The 24560-nt window shown below is 44.7% G+C and overlaps 2 protein-coding genes across 2 annotated transcripts in view; both read right to left on the bottom strand.

The window, feature by feature from the left end:
- Positions 1-8769, bottom strand: part of NT5DC3 (5'-nucleotidase domain containing 3) — a 57919-nt gene extending 49150 nt beyond the window's left edge. Inside the window, exon 1 of the mRNA XM_077778482.1 lies at positions 8717-8769. Within this exon, the coding sequence (XP_077634608.1) occupies positions 8717-8768 (52 nt within the window). The 5' untranslated portion in view covers position 8769. The remainder of the gene's footprint in view (positions 1-8716) is intronic.
- A 1962-nt stretch (positions 8770-10731) lies between these two features.
- Positions 10732-24560, bottom strand: part of LOC144243436 (putative tetratricopeptide repeat protein 41) — a 68206-nt gene continuing 54377 nt past the window's right edge. The window contains exons 13-15 of the mRNA XM_077778491.1: positions 23542-23675; positions 11508-11637; positions 10732-11416 (exon numbers count right to left, since the gene is read on the bottom strand). Of these exons, the coding sequence (XP_077634617.1) occupies positions 10732-11416; positions 11508-11637; positions 23542-23675 (949 nt within the window). The remainder of the gene's footprint in view (positions 11417-11507; positions 11638-23541; positions 23676-24560) is intronic.

Raw genomic sequence — 24560 nt, 5'->3', positions numbered from 1 at the left:
TCCTGCTCAAAAGAGAACAAAAGAAGCATTCCAGGTGAGCCCAATGTTATCATAAGGGTTACATTGTGGAGAGTTACAGCTCTAAATACAAGTTAAAACTTTATTCCGGTTTACGTATCATTATCTCATAAATTCACTTAATATAAAACAGTTCCCCCAAATCCTCGTAAACTGAAAACGAGGAGTTTCTCACAGTCAGGGACCAACCCATCAAAGTACAAAAATGTCTTACCGAGCCTGATCAATCAGCTAACCTCTCTTTCTCACTGCACCATCTTGATTAAAAATAAAAGAAAAAAATAAAATACCACCGTTTTTCTCCTAAGTACTTGCTAATAATTCATGACAGGCATATAAAGAAGTTCTAGAGGGAACAAATGATCTTCAATCTGCTAAATGCTTTTTTTAACAATTATAGGAGAAAAGGCTTTTTATTCTCTTTTCCTTCATCTAAAATACAGCTTGTCAATACAGGAAATGGCAACGCCAGGACCTCGTTGACAGGAAACTTCACACAAATGAACCCAGCCTTGGTCTCTAGGTGTTCAAACAAAAGCACCATGCTCATGGGGGCAGGGCCGGCTGCACCCCTCGCTCTGAACCAGTCAGACTACTTGCGGCTTCCTGTCGTTGGTACCAAATGGTTCACTTTCATTGGGGTATCAACAAACCAGACTGAATGCGAAGACCAGCTTCCAAAGTAATGAAGTCAAGGGGAGGGGCCGGGATGATGCATGATCACCATCTTCATATTTAAACAGCTATCATATGGGAGAAGAATTAGAATGACTCTCCGTGACTCAAACCATCCAAAATAAAACTGGCAGCCTTGTGCTCATATGGCAAACTCAGGCAGATGCCAGATGGCCACTAATAAGAGCTATGGAAAAAGGGATTCCTTCTTCCAGCAAAGGAGTGGATAGATTCTATGACCCTTAAGGGTCCCTCTGCTTCTCTTCTAATTTAGGAATTTCTTTCCTACCTGAAAAATGTGGAAATGATTAAGTGGCATGTTTCTCCCTGAACCCTTTTTGCTACTTTTTCCCATGCCCACAGGATCATCAATATCTTATACCTAAACAAAAGAAGATATTTAAAGAATACATCTGACGATTTTTAAGACACACGGAAAGGTAAAAAGATATTACATTCCCATCAGACAGTTTAGGAAATAAACCCCTTAAATCTTCACCTCCATTCTCCTCCCACCAAAGAAGTAACCACTACCCTGACTTTGGTGTTTATCATTCTGCATTTTTTACTTTTAGCACATGCATGCATATCCCTGTAAGTGATCTATTGTACATCTTTTATGTGTTTTCAAGCCTTAAAAATTAGTATACAACTGGGGGTGCCTGGGTGGCTCAGTTGGTTAAGCCTCTGACTTTGGCTCAGGTCATGATCTCATGGTCCATGAATTCGAGCCCTGCATCAGGCTCTGTGCTGACAGCTCAGAGCCTGGAGCTTACTTCAGATTCCGTGTCTCCCTCTCTCTCTGCCCCTCCTCTGCTCTCACTCCACCTCTCTCTCTCTCTCAAAAATAAATAAACATTAAAAAATTTTTTAAATTAGTATATATCTGCAACTTGTTTGGTTTTTTTTCATATATATACACACATACACACACACAAACTCTCTCAGTATTGTTTTTACAAGAGTCATCCATGTTGGTTTATAGGCACAAGTCTTATTCAGGAGACAACATATGTCTTCAGTAAGTATTTTGGGCTGCATCCATGGACCATACATTCTGTTGTAACTACCCAATTCTGATGTCCTAGCACAAAATGAGCCCCCCAAAATATGGAAACAAATGGATATAACTGTGTTCCAGTAAAATTTAATATACAAAAATAGCAAGCAAGATCTGGCCCATGAACTACAGTTTGCAACTCTTCCTCAAGTAAACATTATTTTCTTTCAGTGTCCCTTCAGTATTTGTCTGATATGAACACCTGCTGGGTTTCTTTGGTTATAGCATTTGCCCCAAATCTCTTTTCTCATCTGTTAATTCCAACCTTTCTTTGTTGGTGAATCTCTTATAACAGCATCCAGCTAGATTTTGTTTCTTATATCTGAGCTGACAACCTTTTAGTCTGAGTTTATCATGATTACTGATATACCTGGAATTATTTCCACCACCACATTTTACAATATTTCTTGCTTTTCTCTGTTTCTTTTACCTCCTCTCTCCAACTCTCTTTTCAACTGATTTCTATATTTTCAGTATTTATTTAGATTTACTCACACGTCTACCAATACCTTTGTTCTCCATCCGGGCCTGAGTTGAAGGTCTAGCCATCCAGGGAGAGTTTACATTTGCTTCTATCAGGAATCCCAGGACATTATCACCTTGAAATCGCTTTTAGTGAACTTTTCAGTCTGATTACCAGACCACGCAAGCAGACTAAATTCAATCCCAAACCCACATGAGGACTAGCCTGATTCCAGGGCTACAGGGAGACTTCCACAACGTCCCCACACACACAGGAAAAAATGTAGAGCAAGACCAAGAGATCCAAGTTTCCCTGTTGTCTTCCTACATGGAAGGCAGCTCTCTGTGGGTCCTGGATCTATGAGATTCAGAGAGGGAGAGACAGAGAGACCAAGAGAGACAGACACGGAGAGACAGACTGTCAGAGAAACAGAGAGAGACTGAGAGTGTACCTATGCCGCCCAGGATGCTCTGGTGAGAGAGGGCAATGAATTCTAAATTTCAACCCCCCACTCCTTGCCGGTGACCCCCCCAGCCACCTCTACAGCAGTGACAGTGTGTGTGCGTGCACAGGCGCATGTTCCCTTGCAGGAGGCACAGCCAATAAAAGCCATCAGGTGCTCCCAGGACAGTAACTAACGCCTTCGGGGCTGCTCACCAGCCTCCATTTTGGGGCCCTGCCACACACTTTAGTTCTCCAGAGCTCAGCTATACATGCAAAAGAATGGTCCTTATAATTTTTCCAGCATGTGAGTATTCTATACAAAAAAGATTTTTAAATTACCCATCTAGTCTACCAGATTGCTGGAAGCCAAAATCCAAAAGAACAGCTCTAAAATACAGAAGATTTGTTTGCTTCCACACGTCTTCAAGAACCTAATAAAAGACTGGTTTCTACAGCTAGTAAAAATATAGATTTCTGGGCTCTCGCTCCACACCTGATGAATCAGAATCTCCCCTGGTGATTCTGATGTGCAGCCCAGTTGAGAATTACTGAAATTTTTAACATTGTGCTTTCCTTCAAACGCTGGCAACAAAATGATCACTTCATCTCCTTTTACACTGTTTCTCCTCTCAAGTCCAACCTATGCCGCCCAGTGTGCTCTGGTGAGAGAGGGCAATGAATTCTAAATTTCAACCCACTCCTTGCCGGTGGTCCCCAGCCACCTCTACAGCAGTGACAGAAAACCTCAACATTCAAACGTAAGTAAGAGTCAGGCCAAAAACATGTCATTGTTCCAGTTAGACTCCTGGATCTTACATGAAGATCTTGGTTCAGAAAACAGTCCCCTGCTGAGTCCTACCGCCATAAGCACCAGCCCATGACAATCCTTCACACTCTCTTACAGACTGAGGGTTTAAGAAGCACTGAGTTCACCAGATGGGGCTGAGATGCTCCAGAAACCTCCTGAAACTACAGACAAAATTGTGTGTGTGCCTGCACTGTGCGTAATTGTGCAAATCTGCCCATTTTTCTAAAGACAGAATGCACAGCTTTCTCCAGGTCCTCAGAGGGCCCCTGACTCTGTTATTCTATGCCTGTTACATAGAAAAAGCATCAGGTTGTGCAATTAAGCATCTTTGGGTATTATTATTATACATTCTTGTTAAACATATTGTTTGGACCTCCCAAGTATAGTCTTTAGAGCCTCTATTTTGAGCCATTACCTCAAAAGAGGGGTTCCCTAATCAAAATTATTTGGCGAGTGCTACACCGACATCCTCATTCTTGGAGATGCATGTGTTTTAAAGACTCTGATAAGCCACCTGTAACAAAGCTTTTTTTTTTTTTAACATACTTTCAACATTTCCATAACCACAGCTCTCAGAAGATGGTAGAACACAGTCTAAGAAACACTAGTCACGTCTTAAAATTACCTCATTGTTAAGGTGATTCTTTAACCCACTGCAGTTCCTTGAGGAAAGAGTTTGCATTTTATGTTTATTCTACACACAGACCTTACAAAAATGCCTAATTTTTGAATGAGAACTAAATGCTCTCCACCGAGAACTCTGAATAAATCCTTCAACACCCTGTAAAAGCTTCTAACACTTCACACTAATCCCCACACTTCTTTCCACAAGTTAATACACTTCACGGCCCCAACTACGCAGCCAAAAGTTCTACACAGACAGGCTCAGAGATGGTGTCTAAAGGATGTGTGGGCACCCGAATGCATGGCTGGGCAGCCCCCCGCTTCTGTTCTGTACTAACCGGGCAGTCTCTCTGATGGGCACACACAGCAGGCCGGGCATTAAGTCCCAAGAAGGTGCACACAGGTGTGGCATAGCAGGAAGTCAGAGACCATAACACAAATATATCCAGCCCTTTAAATTAAGGTCACGTGATGATTTCTTAGCCTTCACCATTTTAGGACATGGTTTCTTAAACTTGGCATTACTGACATCTGGGGCTGGAATAGTCTTTGTTGTGAGGATGCTGTTCTGTGCATTACAGAGCGTCTGGGAGCATCCCTGACCTCCGCACACTGGAGGCCGGCAGCACCACCCCAGGGGTGACAACCCAGCAGGTCTCCAGACTTTGCCAAATGCCCCCCACTCTGCCCGACTCCAGCTGAGAACCAGGGCTCCACAGGAAATCTTTGCGAGAGGTTATAAGCCAGTATTTCTTTTCCTAAAAATATGAAGAACCTTTTCTTTGAACTGAGTTTGACAGGATACATATATATTCTACTTCCAAAATCTCAATTTAAAAGAAAAAAAGACATTCCAAATGAGGGACATTCTACAAAGTACGTGACCATTTCCCCCTCCAAACTGTCAAGGTAATCAAAAACAGGAAAACTCAGAGAAACTGTCACCGCCAAGAGGAGCCCAGGCAGACATGCAACTAAATGCAGTGTGCTGTTCTGAGCGGGAGCCTGGGGCAGAAAAGGACATTGGGTTAAAAACTAGGGAAATCTGAATTGAATATGGACTTGGTTAACGCTGATACATATTAACAATGTATCAATATAGGTTCACTAATTGGGACGAATGAATGTGCCACAGTCACGTGAGGTTAATGACAGGGGAAACTGGAGAGGGTTGATAGAAACCACATGATTTTTCTGTAAATCCAAACTTGATCTAAAAGCTAAAGTTTACTAAAAAGCTTTTTAAAAAGAAAAATGGAGAAAAAAAAGAAGGGCAGAAGAGAAAAAGTAAAACAACTAATGAAAATCAGCTCTTCCCTGGGCAGGCTTTCTTCTGGGAGAGACTGCGAAGGGACTGTTTGGATTGGCCAAGAGATCCAATGACCAGAAAGCAACAATCAGAAAGTGAGAAGAAAAAATTATTTTGTTCTTCCGTAAACTGAAAGAAATAAAACCACATGTTTTTGTCTGAATAGCCATATTTTGTCTGACCTCTCATTTCTACAGACACAGTTCAAGTGCCAGCCTTAGCAAGTGTTTCTGCAGCCCCTGTACCCTGAGCAGTTTATCTGCTCTGCTGTCAAAGCCCCTGGGGTCCCTTGTTTATGTCCCCCCCAAGCTGACTGTCACTTCTCTGTTTACCAGTCTCCCCATCCTCGTGACACTGGTCCCACGCTTGGCTTGGCATTGGCAGGGACTCACCCACTGTGGGCCCCTCCCTCTCAGACTTCCCATCTGTGAATCAGCAGCCATTGAGCCCACTGCTGGGTACTTAATAAATGTTTGGTGAATGAATCAAGCTGGATATGTAGACTCTTACAGACCTCGGCTAACAACAGATAGGGATGGTGCAGCCCAGACAGGGGGAGAAAGGAAAAGCCAAACAAGAAAGTCCCTGTGTCCTCCGGGGTGAGACAGGGACGTCCCAGGTATGTGCCAGGGGCATGAAGTCAGGATGGGGCACACCGAATACCTGATAAACAGACCTGTTATACTTGAAAAGGCTTACACACTGTTTAGTCCAGTGGCCTCATTCTACAGAGAGGCACCCAAACTAGAGAGATCAGGTGGCTTGTTCAAGGCCACACAGCCAGTTTGGCACTGCCCTAAGCTGAAGGGTACCTAGACTCCAGAGCTAACGAACTCATCGCTACCCCTCACTAAGTGTGTGTCTAACAGTGGAAGTTACTTAATAATGAATAATACTAGCTACTAACTACTGTACAGCTGCTGGGTGCCAAGCCCATGCTAAAACTCCCCACAGTATCCCGATTACCGGGGAGGAGACTAAGATCAGAGAGGAAAGATAACAAGTAACTTACACCTAAGATGACAGAGGTAATTAAGTCTCAAAAATCTCCTCTCAGCTGTCATACTCCACACAATTTCGCTCTGATTCTCACACCTCGAAACCCAAACTCTGGCCTGATGCTGATCTTTATCACCCAATACTCCAGCTGTCTCACTAAGCAAGCACTGTTCTAAACACCTTCCATGGATGGACGTATTCATTCCTCACCAAACCGTAGGATGTGGTTCTGCCGACATCCCCATTCTACAGATGATGAAACTGAAGCTTCATGAAGAATGGCAACAATTCTGCTTGTAGTTTCTTATAAAATTAAACATGCAATTACCATTCAACCAAGCAATGGCATTCAGACCAATGAAAACATGTTCACACAAAAAGCCACACACAAATGTTTACAGCAGATTTTTAATACTCAAAAACTGGGAGCAACCCAGATATCTTTCAGTGAGAGAGGTATAGTTAAATGGTTCTTAAATGGTTCAGCCGTGGTTCATCCACTCGGTGGAACGCTACTCAGCAGTAAAAAAGAACACACTATGGATACAATACACACAACCACTTCAACGCATCTCCCAGGAAGTTGTGCTCAGTTAAAAAAAAAAAAAAAGCCAATTCCAGAAGGTCACATAGTTTGATTCCTTCTATATAACATTTTTGAAGTGGTAAAATTTTTGAAATGGAGAACAGATAATGCTCCAGGGATTGGAGAAAGCATTGGAGGGAAGTGGACACAGCTATAAAGATAATGTGAAAGATGTCAGTAATGAACTATTTGGTATCTTAACAGTATTAACTGCGGCGCTGAATTCTTGAACCGGCACATGATGAAACTGTGTAGAACTAAATACACAAACACAAATAAAGTAAAACTAGAGGACCCATTACGATCTGTGAAGTGTATCAGTAACGAAGGTATTGCTTGAGATACTGTACTATTCTTTTGCAACATGTTATCACTGGGAGAAACTGGGTAAAGGGTATGTCAATCTCTGGCACTAACTTTTACAACAGCATGTAAATATACAATAATTTCAATTTTAAAAAAGTCCTGCAAGTCCCAAAGCTGAGCTAGATGATCTACATTGCCTTCATCTAACATCTGCAACTTCCAGGATCTGCAAAGCCACTCTTCTTTCCACCACACTACACAGCCACTTCAAAATGCAGTGCAAAATTTAACTCTGAGCAAAGGAAAACTTAAGAAGCCCTTTTTCGCAGAATTCTGCATTGCCAGCCACTTTGAGCTCTCTCAGAAAATTATCCCATTTGGTGAAAATAAGCGCCCTGCTTTCTCTCATTAAACTGGCTGCTGGCCACAAGACTGAAAATGGGATCCTACCAAAAGTTCTCTCCCACCAAAGACTTTCCTTATCCACCCCACCGCGCCCGCAACATCAGTACAAACATTTCAATTCGAAATCTTCCTTGAAAGTAGTAGCACCAATGGCTTATCACTGGCCCATTATACCAGGTCCCAAATGGTCAGCTGCTACAGGACAGTAGCACAGCACAAAATAGGGCAGAGGATCAGGGGCTGAGACAGACCCAAGGTCAAGGTGTGACCTTGACCAGGTTCCTGAAACCTGAGTCTGGCTTTTGCCATCTATAGGATGGGGATGTGGCACCATCCCTGCGAGGCATGGGAAGGATTCAGGGAGACTATCCACGTGCCTGGCACTAGTATTTCCTCGGGCCTCCAGAAGCTCCTGCCCACTTCCGTCACTAACAGAACCAAGCTGATTTTATGTTCACCTGCCAACAAAGGAGTCACTCCCTGGAATCCCCTCCTCACTTTGGTTGGTAGATAACCCTGAACACTCTCAACTCGAACCCCTCCTATTTCAAACAAACACAAAGGAAAATCGCCCCTGGCCACCGACAGCAGCCTAGCAGCTCAGCTCCGGAGGCACCCGCCGCCTGCCGGACTCCGGCTGTTACTATTATTACTCTCCGTTATTAACAATACCTAACGGTGCATGGAGGTAACTGTCTCCTAAGCGATGTCGGTGGTGCCGAGAGCGCTTCCGATGCAGAATTCTGGCTAAAAATCCCCAGAATTTATAAAACTGCTTTCCCGACAGGAGAAAGGCAAAAGTTGTAAAGTTCCTGGAGGTGCATTTTTCCGCGTTTCCCGGAATGGCACTGCAGAGGAGATGTCGCCGCAGCTGGGACTGGGGGAGACTGAGGGTCACGACTGGAGCGCCTGGAGGTCAGCAGCGGGACCGGGGCGGGTAACAGGGGGCCCGCTCACCCGCGGGCCGCTTGAGACTGGCCCCCAGGCACTGGAGGTTCAGGGGAAGCCGCCGCACTCACCTTCCGAGCTCCTTTTTGCCTCCCGGTAGCGCTCCCACAGGTAGCCTTTCATGTCCGGGGCCGTCCCAGGTGCCGTGCACAAGGGCCGTGCGGGGCCCGCNCGTGGTCTGGTCTTATCAGGCCGGGGACCGGGCCTGGGCTGCACGGCCCCGGCGCCCAGCCGGCTGTGGTCACTCCCTGATCCTACCTGTTTCCTTCCTCCTCCTCCTCGCTGACTGCGGCCGTCCCACCACTGACTGCACGGACAAACTGCCTCTAGCTCAGGCTTCGGGAGGTGACCTCTCTCAGCATTAACAGCCTCTGAATTCTGGCTCTCTCCCGGATTGCGGGGGCGGGTCTGTCCCTCGGTCCCCAAGGTTGGATCTTACCAATGCCGCCCGTCTGGGCCAAGGCCCCACATGTGGGCTTATGTGTTCGAAAGTCATCCTCTACCCCCGCTCCCCCCTACTGCACAGCCTAGAAGGCCATTGCCCCTCCAGCGATTCCTGCCTCGAGAGGGAGGCCCTCAGGACACCGCCACCCTGCTCCTGCCTACGTTCACAGGGAAGGTGCACCTGTCTTCCCTCACATCTGCTAGGCTGCACCTGTTCTGTTTGTGGTTCCACCAAAGACAAATAAACAGGAACCTCCACGATGCGACAGTTCTGTGCGACTGAATCAGACTCGGCTGCTGCAGGAAAGGCCCGCCCAGAGCCGGCTGAGGATCACTGAACTCAGAGGACTCCCCAAGCTGTTGGTTACTGTGGTTACTGTTGAGCAGGGTGTTAGCTGGAGTACAGGGAATAACTCAAGGCTGTCTCACTGCCTGGAAGACCACACTGTTGCGTGTGAAATAGGGCACGATTTAAGACAACCCAAGCACTCACCTATGCGTACGTTGTTGGTTAAAGAGGTAGGAAAATGCTTCTGGGAAAAAGATGGCCTCTGAGTTAGACCATTACAGATAACAACTATCATTTATTAAAGGCTTGCTACGTGCCTTTTTATGCAATCGTCTCATAATCCTGAAAAGCAGGAGCTGTGATTTCTCCCATTTGATAAATAATGAAACTGAGGTCAAGACAAGTCAGATAATTCTCCTGAGGTCACACTGCTGAGCCCATTCTTCCATTTGGCTTCCTAATATAGTATGTAGAATTTAGTTGAGTGATAAAGTAGCTATTAAGTAATCATTAACAGTTAATGGGCAACAAATCACTGATGAGAGGCAATTAAAATGTTTCAAATAGACATGATATGGGGCACCTGGGTGGCTCAGTCAAGCCTCCGACTTTTTTTTTTTTAATGTTTTTATTTATTTCTGAGAGAGAGAGAGAGAGACAGCATGAGCAGAGGAGGGTCAGAGAGAGAAGGAGACACAGAATCTGAAGCAAAGCCTCCAACTCTTGATTTGGCTCAGGTCATGATCTTACAGTTCGTGAGATCCACCCCTGTATGTATGGGGCTCTGTGCTGACAGCGCAGAGCCTGCTGCATGAGATTCTTGTCTCCCTCTCTCTGTGTCCTTCCCCCCTCTAGCTCTCTCTCAAAATAAATAAGTAAACCTTTTTTAAAAAAGAATAAAATAGATATGATATTAAATCTATGGACTCTGGTACTTTAAACTTACTTTACAGTTTTCATTTATTCCGATTTATCTTTTCTTGTTCATGTTGCATAAAAAGTTTTGGTGATAGCAATCATAAATTTTATTTACATGGAAAATCAATTCATAAATTCAAAATAAACTATATCAATGTAAAAGTAATTCAGTTAGAACATTAATAGCACTGCTTTAGCATATTTTTAGATATGGAACCATGTGAGATCAACATTCTTCTACCTACCATGGAAATATGAATCACTTCAAAGTTGTGCTTTTTAGCTACAATCTGCTACATCTTTTAAAGAACTAAAAAATCAAGACCCTAGACTTCGATTATCACCACTTCTAAGAGTTATAAAAGAAAAGATCTCATCAAAGAGTTCTAAATAAAGGCAAGTAGAAAGAAATTACAGACACAAAAACTCCCATGATCATTCTTTTGCTTTATTAGTGTCATTTGAGGTCTTCAACGATTTGGTTTCAAACTGAAATCTTCTCTGCAAAAAACTCTTCTGGGGAATTGAACTGTATTCTGGGCTATGAAAAAGCCACTTTTCTGATATGAGCTCAGATATGGATTCCCAGGGATTATTTGTGGTAAGAGACCTCCCTGCCAACAGATGATGGTAGATTGTGGTGATTTGGCCTTCTCCACCCTCACTTTTAGTTGACAAAATCTTTTGCCTCGAAAGCTTTACTACACCATCCATTTTACTCAAAGATAAAACCTTAGAGGAATAATCTTTCTTTTTCATTGAGCCTTCTTTTTCTGGGCCATTCCATGGATCCACATTATCCTGTGTCTTCCGTCGTGTCCTCTCCTCAACAGAAATAGAAAAGATGGGTCTCAAGACCTTTTTCCCTTTTCCAGGAGCACATTTTGATTTATCTGAAATTGTATGAGGTGGCAAGTCCATGCTTTTAGCTCTCTGTAGCTTCTCTGCATTCATGCATATTGCAGAGCTCACTGTATTCGTACTCTGAGCACAGTGGTAGTCTAATTTAAGCAAGTACTCCCATAATGAGGTGCCATTCCTAGAACCCTCGGAATACTGCTGACTCATGCCTTGAGGCCAACATCTTCTACTCCTGGTCCGCTCAATTTCCCTCAGAAGTCTGCAAAAGACCAAAAATTGTCAAGAGGCCACATGTACCATGTGAATAGCCAGAAGCAGGTTTCTTTTTGAGACACAGAACAGAAACTCACTGCAGGATTCCGTGGATTGATGAATGAGAAGATCCCAGGTAGGTCGCCCTTAAGTCAAGTGATCTGTACAAATAGCCCACTGCTTCAGTCAGGATGTGATGACCAGAGTCATTTAAGAATAACTGACCTGCTGGATATTTGAAAATATGAATATTAGCATCTTTCTCTGCCCCTCCCTCTCATGCACACACACGCACTCTTTCTCTCAAAGTAAATAAAAATAAACATTTAAAAAAAGAATATTTACTAGAACACTTGGGGACATTTAAATATAAATTGCACTTTAAATAACAGCCTTATGTAATGGTCAAATTTCCCAGGTTTGATAAGTGTACTTGGTTATATAGGAGAATGTCATTGTACTTTGAAGACACACGCTGAAGTATTTACAGACAGAAGTCTCATGTCAGCAACTAACATTCAAATAGTGCGGGAAAAAATATGGATGGACATGCACGTATGAAACAGAGAAAGAAAGCAAATGTGGTCAAAACGTGAACAATTGGTGAATATAGGCAACGGGTCTATAGGTGTGCATTATATAATGCTAGGTGCCACTGTCAATAAGTCAATAATGTAACATAATTCTCTAAAATGTTTATATATATATATATATAATTTGCAAGTGGCAAATTTATTCATTTATTCATTTACTCATTTTACCCATTTACAAGACTGCTTTTAAGGAGCTGAATTTATACCACTAGTAATGAACATAATGTAAGGCCAGTGTATACAGGGCATCAATCTGGATGTGTGACAAAGAGACTACCAAGATCCTAAGGGTAAAAACCACTGGCAGGTGACCCAGCCAACATCCCCATATTAATAAAAGTAATAACAACGACTTTAAATTACATGATTGCCACCCATCAAGCCTGTGTAATCCTAAAAGATATAAACTAGCATCTTTGTCTATTTTTTTCTCATTTAGCCTTCTAATAGGACACGCATCCACAGGATTCAAAATGAAAATGTATGAAGATATGAAGTAAAAAGTGTCCCTCCCATCTCGGTCCCCGTCAGTCTTTTATTTATTTTTTTAATTTTTTTTATTTATTTATTTCTAGGAGAGAGAGAGAGAGACAGCGTGAGCAGGGGAGGATCAGAGAGAGAGGGAGTCACAGACCGACACAGGCTCCAGGCTCTGAGCTGGCAGTCAGCACAGAGCCCGACGCGGGGCCCGAACCCACGAACCGCGAGATCATGACCTAAGCGAAAGTCAGACCCTTAACCGACTAAGCCACCCAGGCGCGCCCCCCCCCCACCCCGTCAGTCTTTTAAACACGTGTCCTTCCAGAGAACTTGCAGTGCGTGTCTATTGTCTTCTAAAGAGGTGAACACTGAACAAAGGAACTTGCTCCCGTTCCTGGTGGAGTGATCCAAGGCCGGCTTCATTCCCAAGCCCGTGTCCTCGACTGCTACCCTAGGCTGCCGCTTCCCTCGTTCTGGATTGTCCTTCGGAGAGCCAGCCGAGGCTTCTATTGGCAGAAACGTTCACTTTGTAGCCCTGCCTCATGAGTCATACCCCGGGTCTCAGCGTCTGGTTGGGAGCTGTCGCTCTTGGCTCTGCTTCATAATCTGTGGCTATTTTTCTTCTTTTTGAAGAAAAGTTATTTTCATAACTCCCTGTGTTCCCAGTCTCGGAGAGCAGAATGCACTTGTGAGTTGCCCTGCTCTGGATGGCCATGACGCCTTGGTCTTAACTGGCCTTATAAGGTAAAGTGGAGAAGAAGAGCCAGATGTCTCAGGCGGCAGCTGAAAAACTCATTCTCAGAGACCTTCTGGGCGCCAATAACCGGGCCGCACAGAATGCTCGTTCTGCCCAAGGCCCTTTAAGAGGCTCCGACTTGCCACACAGACCAGCTACCGCTGTCCCTAACACACACCATTTCCGGCTCCGGCTCCTCAGACTACCCCCTGGCCACACATCTTGGATCCTCAGGCGCCTGGGGATTCTGGACGGTATCTATAGCTCCGTCCTCAGACACAATCCAATCAGCTCTTTCTGGCAACAAGCACAGTAGCTACCAGGAGAGGACATCCTTGCCTCAGGCCCAGCCCCAGGCCATCCCATCCTCCCTTGGGGTCAGGACTAGCTGGGCAGCACGACCCAGCCTCTTCAGACCTCCCCGCCCAGGGAAGAAGACAGACCAGGATGGGTTCGATTAAATTAGACAGAAGCCACTGAACCTCTTCTTACTTCAACTCTTCATTCTGGATGGAGAGGGAGCCTAACATTAATTGGGCATTCTGTTGGTCTTTCTGCATACATCATCTCATTAAATCTTCAAAATAACCCGATGGACTTCATTATTATTATTATTATTATTATTATTATTATCCCTTTTTGGCCAGTAAAAAAATTGAGACTCAGAGAAGCTTTGTCCAGAAACCAGCCAGACTGGGATTCAAAGCCAGGTCCCTGGGATCCAAGCACTATAACTTCTAGAAGCAGGTAAAGAGAACACTGTTGCAATGGATCCTTAGGAGATTTTCATAAAAATATAGGTAGGGTGGAACCATCAGCTATCTTTTCATTTTGCACTTATGGACAGAATGTGAATCAGAGGTAAGAAAACAGGGAATGGAGTCCTACCAATCACCTTGAAAATCTGTTCTGAATTTTAAATAGTAAGTTCTCATCCTCACCCCCCAACTTTTTCACAGCTAATATAAAAAATAAAGTGGGGGGCACCTGAGTGGCTCAGTCTGTTGAGCATCTGACTCTTGATTTTGGCTAAGGTCATAATCTCATGGTTCATGAGATCGAGCCCCAAATCAGGCTCTGCGCTGATAGCACAGAGCCTGCTTGGGATTCTCTCTCCCTCTCTCTCTCTCTGCCCCTCCCCCACTCACTCACTCTCAGTCTCTCTCTCTCTCCAAATAAATAAATAAACATTATTAAAAGAATAAAGTAAAAAATAAAGTGGTAACTTTACTATTTCCTCTGGAAAAAGAAAGCAAGATCTTTTATCCAAGGACAATCTTCTGCTCTTTTATGTATCCTTTTAACGTACAACATTTTCTAGTCTGTACTCTACTGAAATTTAAGCCTCATGCTTCCTCTAATGTTTGCTGTCACCTAATACGTGGGATTTGGCAATGCCAGCCCTGTGTTTACTTTCTCCCCAGCCCATAGTTGCAATGCAGGTGGTTGCCACCAGCTAGCAAGGAAGATCTCAGGTGTGGGCGGAGGGCCTCAGGAAGTCCAATCGCCCATATAGACACTGCCCAACAGCGAGCTCCCTGCCTATGCGGGAGTGAGTGGGCTAAGAGGTAGAGACAACCCCTTTCTATATTCTCCACCCGGAAGACGTCCTGCCAATGTGAATGAGGAAGGAAGATTATGCAGTACCTAGAAGTTCTTTGTTGAAACTTTATCTTTGTTTGCCAAGTATGCTATGTCCAAAGTGTCTTTGTCAGAAGCCTTTCAGTTTGAAAATTAAGCTTGTTTACTCATTCTTTCAATAAACGTGTGTCTACAAGCATATTAGGGAGGGAGAAAGCTATCATGGTCTCAAAGTGAAAGGCTGCAACTGGATGTCTCCATGAGCTTTCTGTGTCTGCCCTAAAAGGAAACAATAAAAGAGGGTATGTGTTGGGGGAGGGGGGTCTTTCACTCCACCCCTGTCCACTGAGACCACTGGCCGATCTGTTCACAGGGACACAGCTGCAGATGGCAAGCAACAACCTCTGTCCTCTGCCCCAGGACTGCGTGAGTTCACTCCACCGATTCAGGGGCCTGTGCAGACCCCACCTTTGAGCAGAGGGACCAAACTCATTTTTCTCTCTTACACAGGCTTTTGCCCCTACTGCTCCACTAAAACGAAGGTTCCCTGTGGCCTATGTGGTGCAAGGGTCTGCTCTCGGGCTGGTGGTCAGTTGTCAGCTCTATTCTTTCTCGGGTTCCATGACTTTACTCTCAGCCTAGCTCTACAGCCACTCCTCACCTTTTACTACAACCCTTTCCTCTGCCCACTCCCTAAATACTGGCATTCTTCCAACTTCTGTCTCCTGCCATCTTCTTGTCTTACATTCTTCTTGGCTATTTCAACCATTCTACCAGGTTGACCCACCGAGCATATGCTAAGGCCTCCAAAATATTTTTCTCCAGCTCAGCCTTCTAGTTCCTACGCACCAGAGTCATATACTCTACTGCCTACTGAACGTCTCCACTCACGTAAGAGATTCAAAGTCAACATGCCCTAAATTAGCTCATCACGGACGCCGCCTCAACTCTCAACCTGTGCCTTCTGTCTTAAAATGGCAACAACCTTATCTACCCAGATGCAATGACCTCTGGTAGGGGCCATACACTGGGGGATACTTCTATTCCCTTCTCTCACCTTCCACATCCAATCAAATACTGATCACAGTCAGATGTACCTCCTAAATCTCAAATGCAACCTTTTCTCTCCATTTCTACTGTCCTGGTCTCAGTTAACATAAGAGACTCTCCAGTCCCCTCTTACACCAGCCCCATCCTCTATTGAGCCACAAGAGTATTAGATCTAAAGTACATCTTTGGTGGGCTGCCTGCGTGGCTCAGGTAGTTAAGCATCTAACTCTTGGTCTCAGCTCAGGTCTTGATCTCAGGGTCATGAGTTTAAGCCCCGCATTTGGCTCCACAAAGGGCATGTAGTCTACTTTTAAAAAATGAAATGAGAGTTGTTCTCTATGAAAAATAGGCTGAATGCTTTGGAATTCTTTCAAATTCCAGGGCAAGGCAACCATAAAAGATGGAGGGAAGAAAGAGATAGCAACCTAGAAGGATCTTACACAAACCATCACAATCGTCCAAGTTCTCACCCTACAGAAACTAAAACTGGAAATTGTGGGTGTTACATTTTGAGAAAGATGATGGCTAATTCCAATCAGAGGACCCATTTAAAAAAAAAGTCTTAATTCTAAATTTAAGAGTTTGAGGAAATAATTATATTTATATGTTGAAGTTAAAATTGAAATGTATGGGATGCCTGAGTGGCTTAGTGGGTTGAGCATCCAACTCGATTTCAGCTCAGGTCATGATCCCAGAGTCATGAGATTGAGCCCCTGTTTGGGATTCTCTCTCTCTGTCTCTCTTTCTTCCATCCCCTATGTGTGCTCTCTATCTCTCTCTCTCTAAAGGAAAGAATAAAATAAAATTGAAAGGCAGTCTGTCTATATCACTTACCTGACATTTTTGGATTAAGAGACCTAATGCTATAGAGGACCCAGCTGAGACAAGCATTGAAAACTCCTCTGAGGAGAGAGGACTGACTCACCGTATGGAAAGTCACCCACAAGAGCGTGTTTAAGTTCTTCGTTCTAAATTTGACGGAGATGGTTGGCATTTCTTTTTTTAAAAGAATTCCAGGGAGAGGGAAGTAACATGAACCTCATCTATCATACTTCTTCCAAAATAAACAATTCAGTACAGAACACTCAGCTTGATATTATGGGATATGAAGGCCATGCTCCCACTGAAATTATTTCTCAATAGACAGATTTAAAACACTTATCAGAGGGGCACCTGGGTTGCTTGGTCGGTTGAGTATCCGACTCTTGATCTCGACTCAGGTCTTGATCTTATGATTCGTGGCACAGAGCCCCACCTTGGGCTCTGCACTGACAGCATGGAGCCTGCTTGGGATTCTCTCTCACCCCCACCTCTGCCATTTCCCCACTTGTGCACATATGAGCTCTCTCATAAATAAATAAATACATACATACATAAATACATGAATAAAAACAGTTATCAGAGAAGGAGAACAGTAAGACAGCTCTGTGTCAGAAGCAGCTTGGAACATAAATCACAAAAATCCTCTTTTCATAGTCAGGGTTAGTATTAAAATCTCCAGAATTAACAGTTTTATCAGGTTAAAATTTGTTTTGAAGCTGGATTGAAGTTGAAAGACAAACTGTACAGGATATATTACACAAAAAGACTTCATTTTTGAGTCAGTGCCTCAGAAAACCATGATCAGAAGAAGAAACAAAATGTAGAATTTATTGCCCCTCACAAATCCATTGTCTTAATATGTGTTTACGATAATCTCATGCCTGAAAAGGCTATAGTTAAAATCTGAATTATCCTTGCTGGAATCCCGCTCCCTTCTAGCTAGAAAGTTTACACTGGATCCCACATGTTGATCAAAGGTAATAATAAAAGAATAAATGACTAAGGAAGTGCCAAGACTTTCAAGCTAGCAATTTATTATTGTTCATCTATAACCCAAACCAAAATATGAAAAGTCTACTAAAGATTGTTTTCAGTAGGTTAAAATGCAATTTGGGGGGCACCTGGGTGGCTCAGTCAGTTAAGCATGTGACTCTTGATTTTGGCTCAGGTCACGATCTCATGGTTCATGAGTTCGAGCTCCGTATCGAGCTCTGCCCTGACAGCACGAAGAATGCTTGGGATTCTCCCCCTCCCTCTCTCTTTTTCTACCTCTCTCCCTCCCTCTCAAAAAAAAATTTTTTTAATAAAATAAAATAAAATAAAATGCAATTTCGGTCATTTCTCTCCATGTTGTTACCCTGGAACACAGCCGCCACTTTCCTTGGATATGCAGGCAAACTGTGTAAATACCCAGAAAGAACCCGTTGATGCACTTCCTGGCCCTCCCAGCACTGGCAGAGCAAAAAGAAAGGTACCTTGACTACACAGAAGAATCTACATTGGGGTCTCAGCCATAATAAATCAGCAGAGATCAGTTTTATCTGAGTGCCCCATCTGTATGGCAGGGCAAACATCCACTGCCAAACATCTGCTCTTCTTACCGCCGGTGAACTGTGCTCGCCTCTGAAATCCCAGTTCTCTTAGTTCAGGATGACATAGATACCTCATGTTGCCTGCCTTTGAAATTTCTGTGTCTGTGTGGATTCCCCAAATGTAAGTCATTAAATTTGATTTTCTCCTGTTAATCTGTCTCACGTCAACCTGATTCTCAGTCCAGCTACAGGACCTTTGAAGGGACGGGAATTCTTGCTTCCTGACAAGGGACAGGAAATGTGCTCCACTCTGTACGTGTAGACAGACTTTAGACCACCTTGATGAGCTCTAAGTAAATCTAAATAGTTCCCAAAACAGTCTCCTCAGTAGAACAAGCCCATCAGAGGATCACTGGGCCCCCAGGCTTCTTCAATGTGAAAACCCGCACTCCTGCGCTCCCACACTCCCACGGGCAGGACTGCCTTCAAATCAGGCACACCGGCTGCTTACCCCACGCTGCCTGCTCTCCTACTTCTTCACCTCCTGTCCCTCCCTTTCTCAGAGCCCCTCATGACAGCCCCCAGCTGTCCCCTCCACATCTTTGTTTATTCCCACCTTTGTTCATGCTGTTCTTCTACTCAGAAGCACCCCTTTCTCCCTCGGTTCACACCCTCCACTTCCTGAAGGTCCCTCCCAAGAGGCTTTCCCCGAAAAAACCTCCTGCTACTGACACTGATCACTGTCTTCCTTTACACTTGAGCATGGCATATGAACTCTGCATAAGGTCTCAAAGAACTCCACCCTTATTTTCAGAGTTGCCAGGGACAGGCCACGGCCAGAGGGGCTGCGACCAGCTGAGGTCACATGCCAGCTGAAGCCAAGCTAAAACTGCAGTGCAGTTCCATCTCCCCCAGCCAGGCTGTTTTAAAACGTTGACATGTTGTATCTTTTATTATAGGTTTGTTTTGCCTCCTAACGAAAGAAGAGGTTAGTTAAAGGCTAAAGTTATCTTTTGTTTTCATATCCCCAGAACACTCAGGACAATCCCTCCAGCACAGGGAACCTCGCTTCTGCCTGTTTGTCTGCATCCAGAGAAGACCACGACAGACTGTTACCAAATTGAGAAGGTACATTTAGGATCATCTGAATTGAAATACAGGCCATATGGCAATCATAACATTTATGTTGAAGGATCTAAGGGACAACTTCAAAGTGACAAGCAGGCCACAGCTGAGCACCCCAAGGGACTGACCCCACAAGGGAGACAAGCTACAGATGAAGGGAACAAACAGTAGTTTCTTACATGATCCTCCAATCCAACATCACAAAGTGACTGGTATTAGCAACCATTCTACCAGCTCATCCACATGGACAGCCTCATGCTGAGCGCTCTGGGCTTGGGAGGGGGGCAGGGGGGTGGGGTTAGGAGGCTTTTTTATCTTCACAAGGTGGATAATTCTCCCAAACCACCCCAGATCTACAAACAAACTAGTCATCCTTACAATTGCACCATCCATTATAATCTATAAAGCAATTAAGATAAATATGCACTGAATAGATAACTGGAAATCCTCGGTACACCATGGTTCTTTGTTTCCCTCAATGCAAAATACGTGGAGTGTCAGCTGCTCTGATGACTGATGTTCAGTAACACTTTTACTAAAGAGGGCCTGAGACTTCTTTCAAAATAACTAATGCTGAGGAGTCCCAAGTATATGTGGCTCTGGCTTACTTCGAGTCCGCTCAAGCACATTCCATTTAGATAGACATTCTCCATTAAACACAGACAAAGGGGACCAGGATATGTTACCCCCGCCCTAAGCACGCCACATTCTTAACGACATAAGAAATTATTTTGAGCTGAAGGCATTTGAGTTCTTGAAATTCCATATGTGCCTAAAAGCAAAGCCCCCCAAAAGGTCTCAAGGATTAATAAATCCCCTCCCCAGGGGCAACTCAAATCTTCTCTTCCGGGACTCAAGAACCTGGTACCACGCCTAGACAGACGTTGATGCAAACTACGCATCATTTATTCTCCTAAGGGCCCATTAATCTTTCCAAATAATAATTTGTTTTTCCCTAAGTGCCTCTCTTCCCCACCTTCCCTTTCCCCTGCCAAGTTAGGTATATAGACCCAAGTTCTAACCACTCCTTGGAGTTACTCATCGCTGAGTGCTCCCACGAGTAAGAATGATACACATGCTAATAAACTGCTTATCTGAGATAAATGAATGTATTATATTTCCATCATAGACCAGGCACCAAAACTGGTAACAAACTATTAATACGAAGCAACTAGATTAGGTGTATAGTACCTTTTGCATAGATTTTACATTTGCATTTTCTGGTTGTAAAAAAAAATCCTTCACACATCTAGTCTGGAAACACTGGGAAAAAAAACACTGTACACACACACACACACACACATACGTGCACATGTGCTCCTGAATTCATGGACTGAAAATCACCTTTCCCTGCAGATATCAAGTATTTGAGACTTTTTAAAAAAATTTTTTTAATGTTTTTTTTAAATTTATTTCTAGGCGAGAGAAAGAGACAGCGTGAACAGGGAAGAGTCAGAGAGACAGGGAGACACAGACTCTGAAATAGGCTCCAGGCTCTAAGCTGGCAGTCAGCACAGAGCCCGACACGGGGCTCAAACCCACTAACCGTGAGATCATGACCTAAGCGAAAGTCGGATGCTTAACCGACTAAGCCACCCAGGTGTCCCAAGTATTTGAGACTTTTTAACTCCGTAGCAAATGACTAGGCTAAAAGCGATCATGTCTTACTGTAGGTCAACACACGTGTTGGGGAAGGGGGTTCATTAACTCAGGGTTTCTCAACCTTGGCACTTTGATATTTTGGCCTTGAAAAGTTTTTGCTTTTGGGGGGCTGTCCTAAGCATGGTAGGACGTTTGCCAGCAACCCTGGCCCCTGTCCTGACAATCAAATTTCCTCCAGACGTCTGTCCTGAGGGACAAATTCACACCCCGGTTGAAAACATGTTTAGGTTAGTCAGCCATGCTCTGTGGCAGTGAGATTCCATGACCCCCCACGGCATTTCAGGATGTTTCCAGTCTTGGCACTTGTAGACAGTGAGACTTCCGGTCTAGCCAACCAGAAGAAATAAAGCCCCACGAGAGCCGAGAGGTCTCTATCTGATACAACAGGAGCTCACCGATTGGAGGCACCAAGGTTGGGAAGCACCCCTGATTTCCCCCCACCCCATCCTTCCCTCCAGCTGGGGCCAGCCTTCCGGGTGCTGTCCGAGCACTGTGTGCAGTACCCCCAGTTCATCTCTCCATTCTCCTGGGTGTCCAAGTTCAGCAGCGACACTCCAGGCAAATGACAGAATTCATTGTGTGGCCACTCCCTGAAGAGCAAGCTAACAGGGTCCTGGGATACGGGGCCAAGTGAGTACTGAGACAGTGAAGGACAAGGCACGGCCACTGTGGTCCCTGGCTATAGTGGAGCCTGGAGAGGACGACCCCCCTCTCATGAGGCTTCTTGGAAGCCCTTCAATAGTCTGGTCCTCAAAATGTGAATAAATCTCACCTGAGGTGGTGGAGCTGGGCACATGTTTCTTTACCCATGTAAACTTTCTCTAGGCTCTTCTCCCGCTGCAACCTCACATGCTGCACGCAGGCACATTCTCCCACGGCCTTGCGAAATCCTGAACCTCGTTCCCTGTCTTTGTTTTCCTAGCACTGGCTACAGGAGCCAAGGAGGGAGGCTACCTGATCGCACTTGCCTTACAGACACGGAGCCAACATGTAACGCTGAGACTGTTGGATGGAGCCCAGATGCCCCAACGGCACAAAGTCCCGGAAGTTTCGAGCCGGTCCTTGAGAAGTTTCAAGACCCATCCAGTTCCCACCCTAACCCACACACACCTTGTTGCCCCATATAAACTATCTCCAGGCTCAACAAAGACAAGGCAGATTCGAGACCAATCCCTTGCCTTCTCACTGGGCTGCTCTTCGGATAATAAAACTTTTCTGCTTCAAAGCTGTTGACTCAGAGATTGGCTTACTGGGGGTCAGACACACAAAACTCACCTTAGGGTTCAGGAATGGTAGTACCGGTGAAGAAGAAACTCAGTGTTCACTACAAACCACTGGTGATAACAACATTCTGGTGGAAGAAACTCAGAGAGAGAATGGGAACCTCTCCCAAGAAGGGGAGCAAAATGGTAATAAAAGCAGCAAAAAGAAGCAAAAGGAGTAAATTCACCCAACCCTGACCGCCCTCCCCGCCCAGTCAGGTTTAAGGCCACATTTTTTATCTCAATTTTTTAACTCTCATTTCACTTTACAATTTTTAACTTTTATTTGTAATGAGAAAGTGCCTTCAAATCTGGGGGCAGGTCTGAGGCACTGAGTCTTCCACTCTATGTGTAAAATCACAGGTGTCTGGGGGGCTCAGTTGGTTAACCGTCTGACTCTTGATCTCAACGCAGATCTCACCGTTCATGAGATCAAGCCCCACATTGGGCTCTGCGATGACTGTACAGAGCCTGCTTGGGAATTCTCTCTCTGCCTCTCCCCCACTCATGTGCACGCAAGGTCTCTCTCTCTCTTTCTCTCTCCCTCAAAATAAACAAATAAACTTAAAAAAATTAAAAAACATTCAACCAAAGCTAGGCCCATGTGAAAAACCATTTGTGATTTTCAGTCATGTGTTACTCCAGGGTCACGGGAATAAGCGTGGAGAGGCTATTCCTATACAAACAGTGTCTTACAACAGACGGGCAGGGAAAGGAAGCGATGCTGACAAGATGTGCAGCTGACAAGACCAGGTCTAGTTGGGCACAGCGTCCCGCCCACAGCAGATTGAGAGACAGATGGAAAGACTTCTTTCCATCATGGACTGCGTGTGTCTCCCCCCCAAATTCTTATGCTGAACTCCTAACCCCCAACATGATGGTATTCGGAGATGAGGCCGTTGGGAGGTGAGTGAGTCAGGAGGGCAAACCCCTCAGGAATGGGATCGGTGCCCTCATAGAAGAGGCATCCGTCCTCCCACCACAGTGAGAAGACATCTGTCTATGAACCAGGAAACAGGCTCTCTCATGAGTCTATTGTGCCTCGATCTGGGACTTCCCAGCTTCCAGAACTGTGAAAAACAGGTATCTGTTGTCAAGGCCTCCCAGCCTGGGGTATTGTTACAGCAGCCCAGACTAAGATGCTTTCCTGATGAGGGAAGGTAAACAAGTAGCTTACATAGTCAACAGGAGTTGCCTGCTTCAAAAATGAAGACATTTTTTAAATAAGCCAAGTATGCAGGTCAAAGGGAAAAGTCACCCACTTCTAATAGAAAAACATCAGCAATTACCTAATTTACACAAGGTGTCACTTAGGCTAATGCTCAGCTGCTTCCTGACGAGTGAGGAGTTGGTGAAAGTCCCTGCGTTTTCCTTAATTTGTATCACTTGTTTATAATATTCAACTGCTTGCTTCCTTTGGCATCTAGAAAAGAAAAATTTCATTAAAGTTTTGCATCAAAGTCACACTGCATTCATTCATTCATTCATTCATTCAACAAACATTCAGGGCTGGGGCTCAAAGATGAGTAAAACTAATCTGTGCCCACAGAGAACTTCCCAAGGTAGGAGCAGAGGCTGAAGACTGAAACAAAGGACCAGCCACTCATGAAGGGCACTGAGTGCAAACCTAAGGGTTTGGGGCTTTTGTATTGCAGAATCTCCATTAAGAGCATGATGTGATCTAATGTGCATTTTGGAAAATTCACCTGGATGGCAGATGTGGAGGAGAAACTGAAGCAGGTGAGGCTACAGTCAGGAAGGCCAGTTAGTCCAGTGGAAGAATAAGGGTCTGAGACGATGCAAGGCCCCGGGCAAGAAAGGAGACCGCTGAGGCTGGGCGCCACATTGAATGTCATGGCCCCGGTGCTGGGCTCATTGGGGCCTCACCGCTCACTCAGTAGAGTGACGTGGCTAGGAACTTGAGCCCTCAAGTCAGACAGGCCTGGTAGTGACACAGAGGTTGGCTAGGCAAACAGCTCTGCAATCAGACTCTCTGAGTGCTAGTCCTCACTTGACCACTTAAAAGCTGGGCAAGCATCCTAATGTGAACCTCAGCTTTCTCACATTCACAATGACCTTAACAGAATTGTTTCAAGGATTCAATGAGGGCGCCTGGGTGGCTCAGTTGGTTGAGTGTCCGACTTCGGCTCAGGTCGTGATCTCACAGTTCGTGGGTTTGAGCCCTGCATCGGGCTCTGTGCTGATAACTCCGAGCCTGGAGCCTGCTTCAGATTCTCTCTCTCTCTCTCTCTCTCTCAAAAATAAATAAAAATTAAAAAAAAAAAAGAGGATTCAATAAGAAAATGCA

This window comes from Crocuta crocuta, unplaced genomic scaffold, assembly GCF_008692635.1.
Source record: "Crocuta crocuta isolate KB4526 unplaced genomic scaffold, BGI_CrCroc_1.0 scaffold705, whole genome shotgun sequence".
Classification (NCBI taxonomy): Eukaryota; Metazoa; Chordata; class Mammalia; order Carnivora; family Hyaenidae; genus Crocuta; species Crocuta crocuta.
The sequence above is the reverse complement of the archived record's forward strand: the minus strand, read 5'-3'. Positions and strand labels throughout refer to the sequence as shown.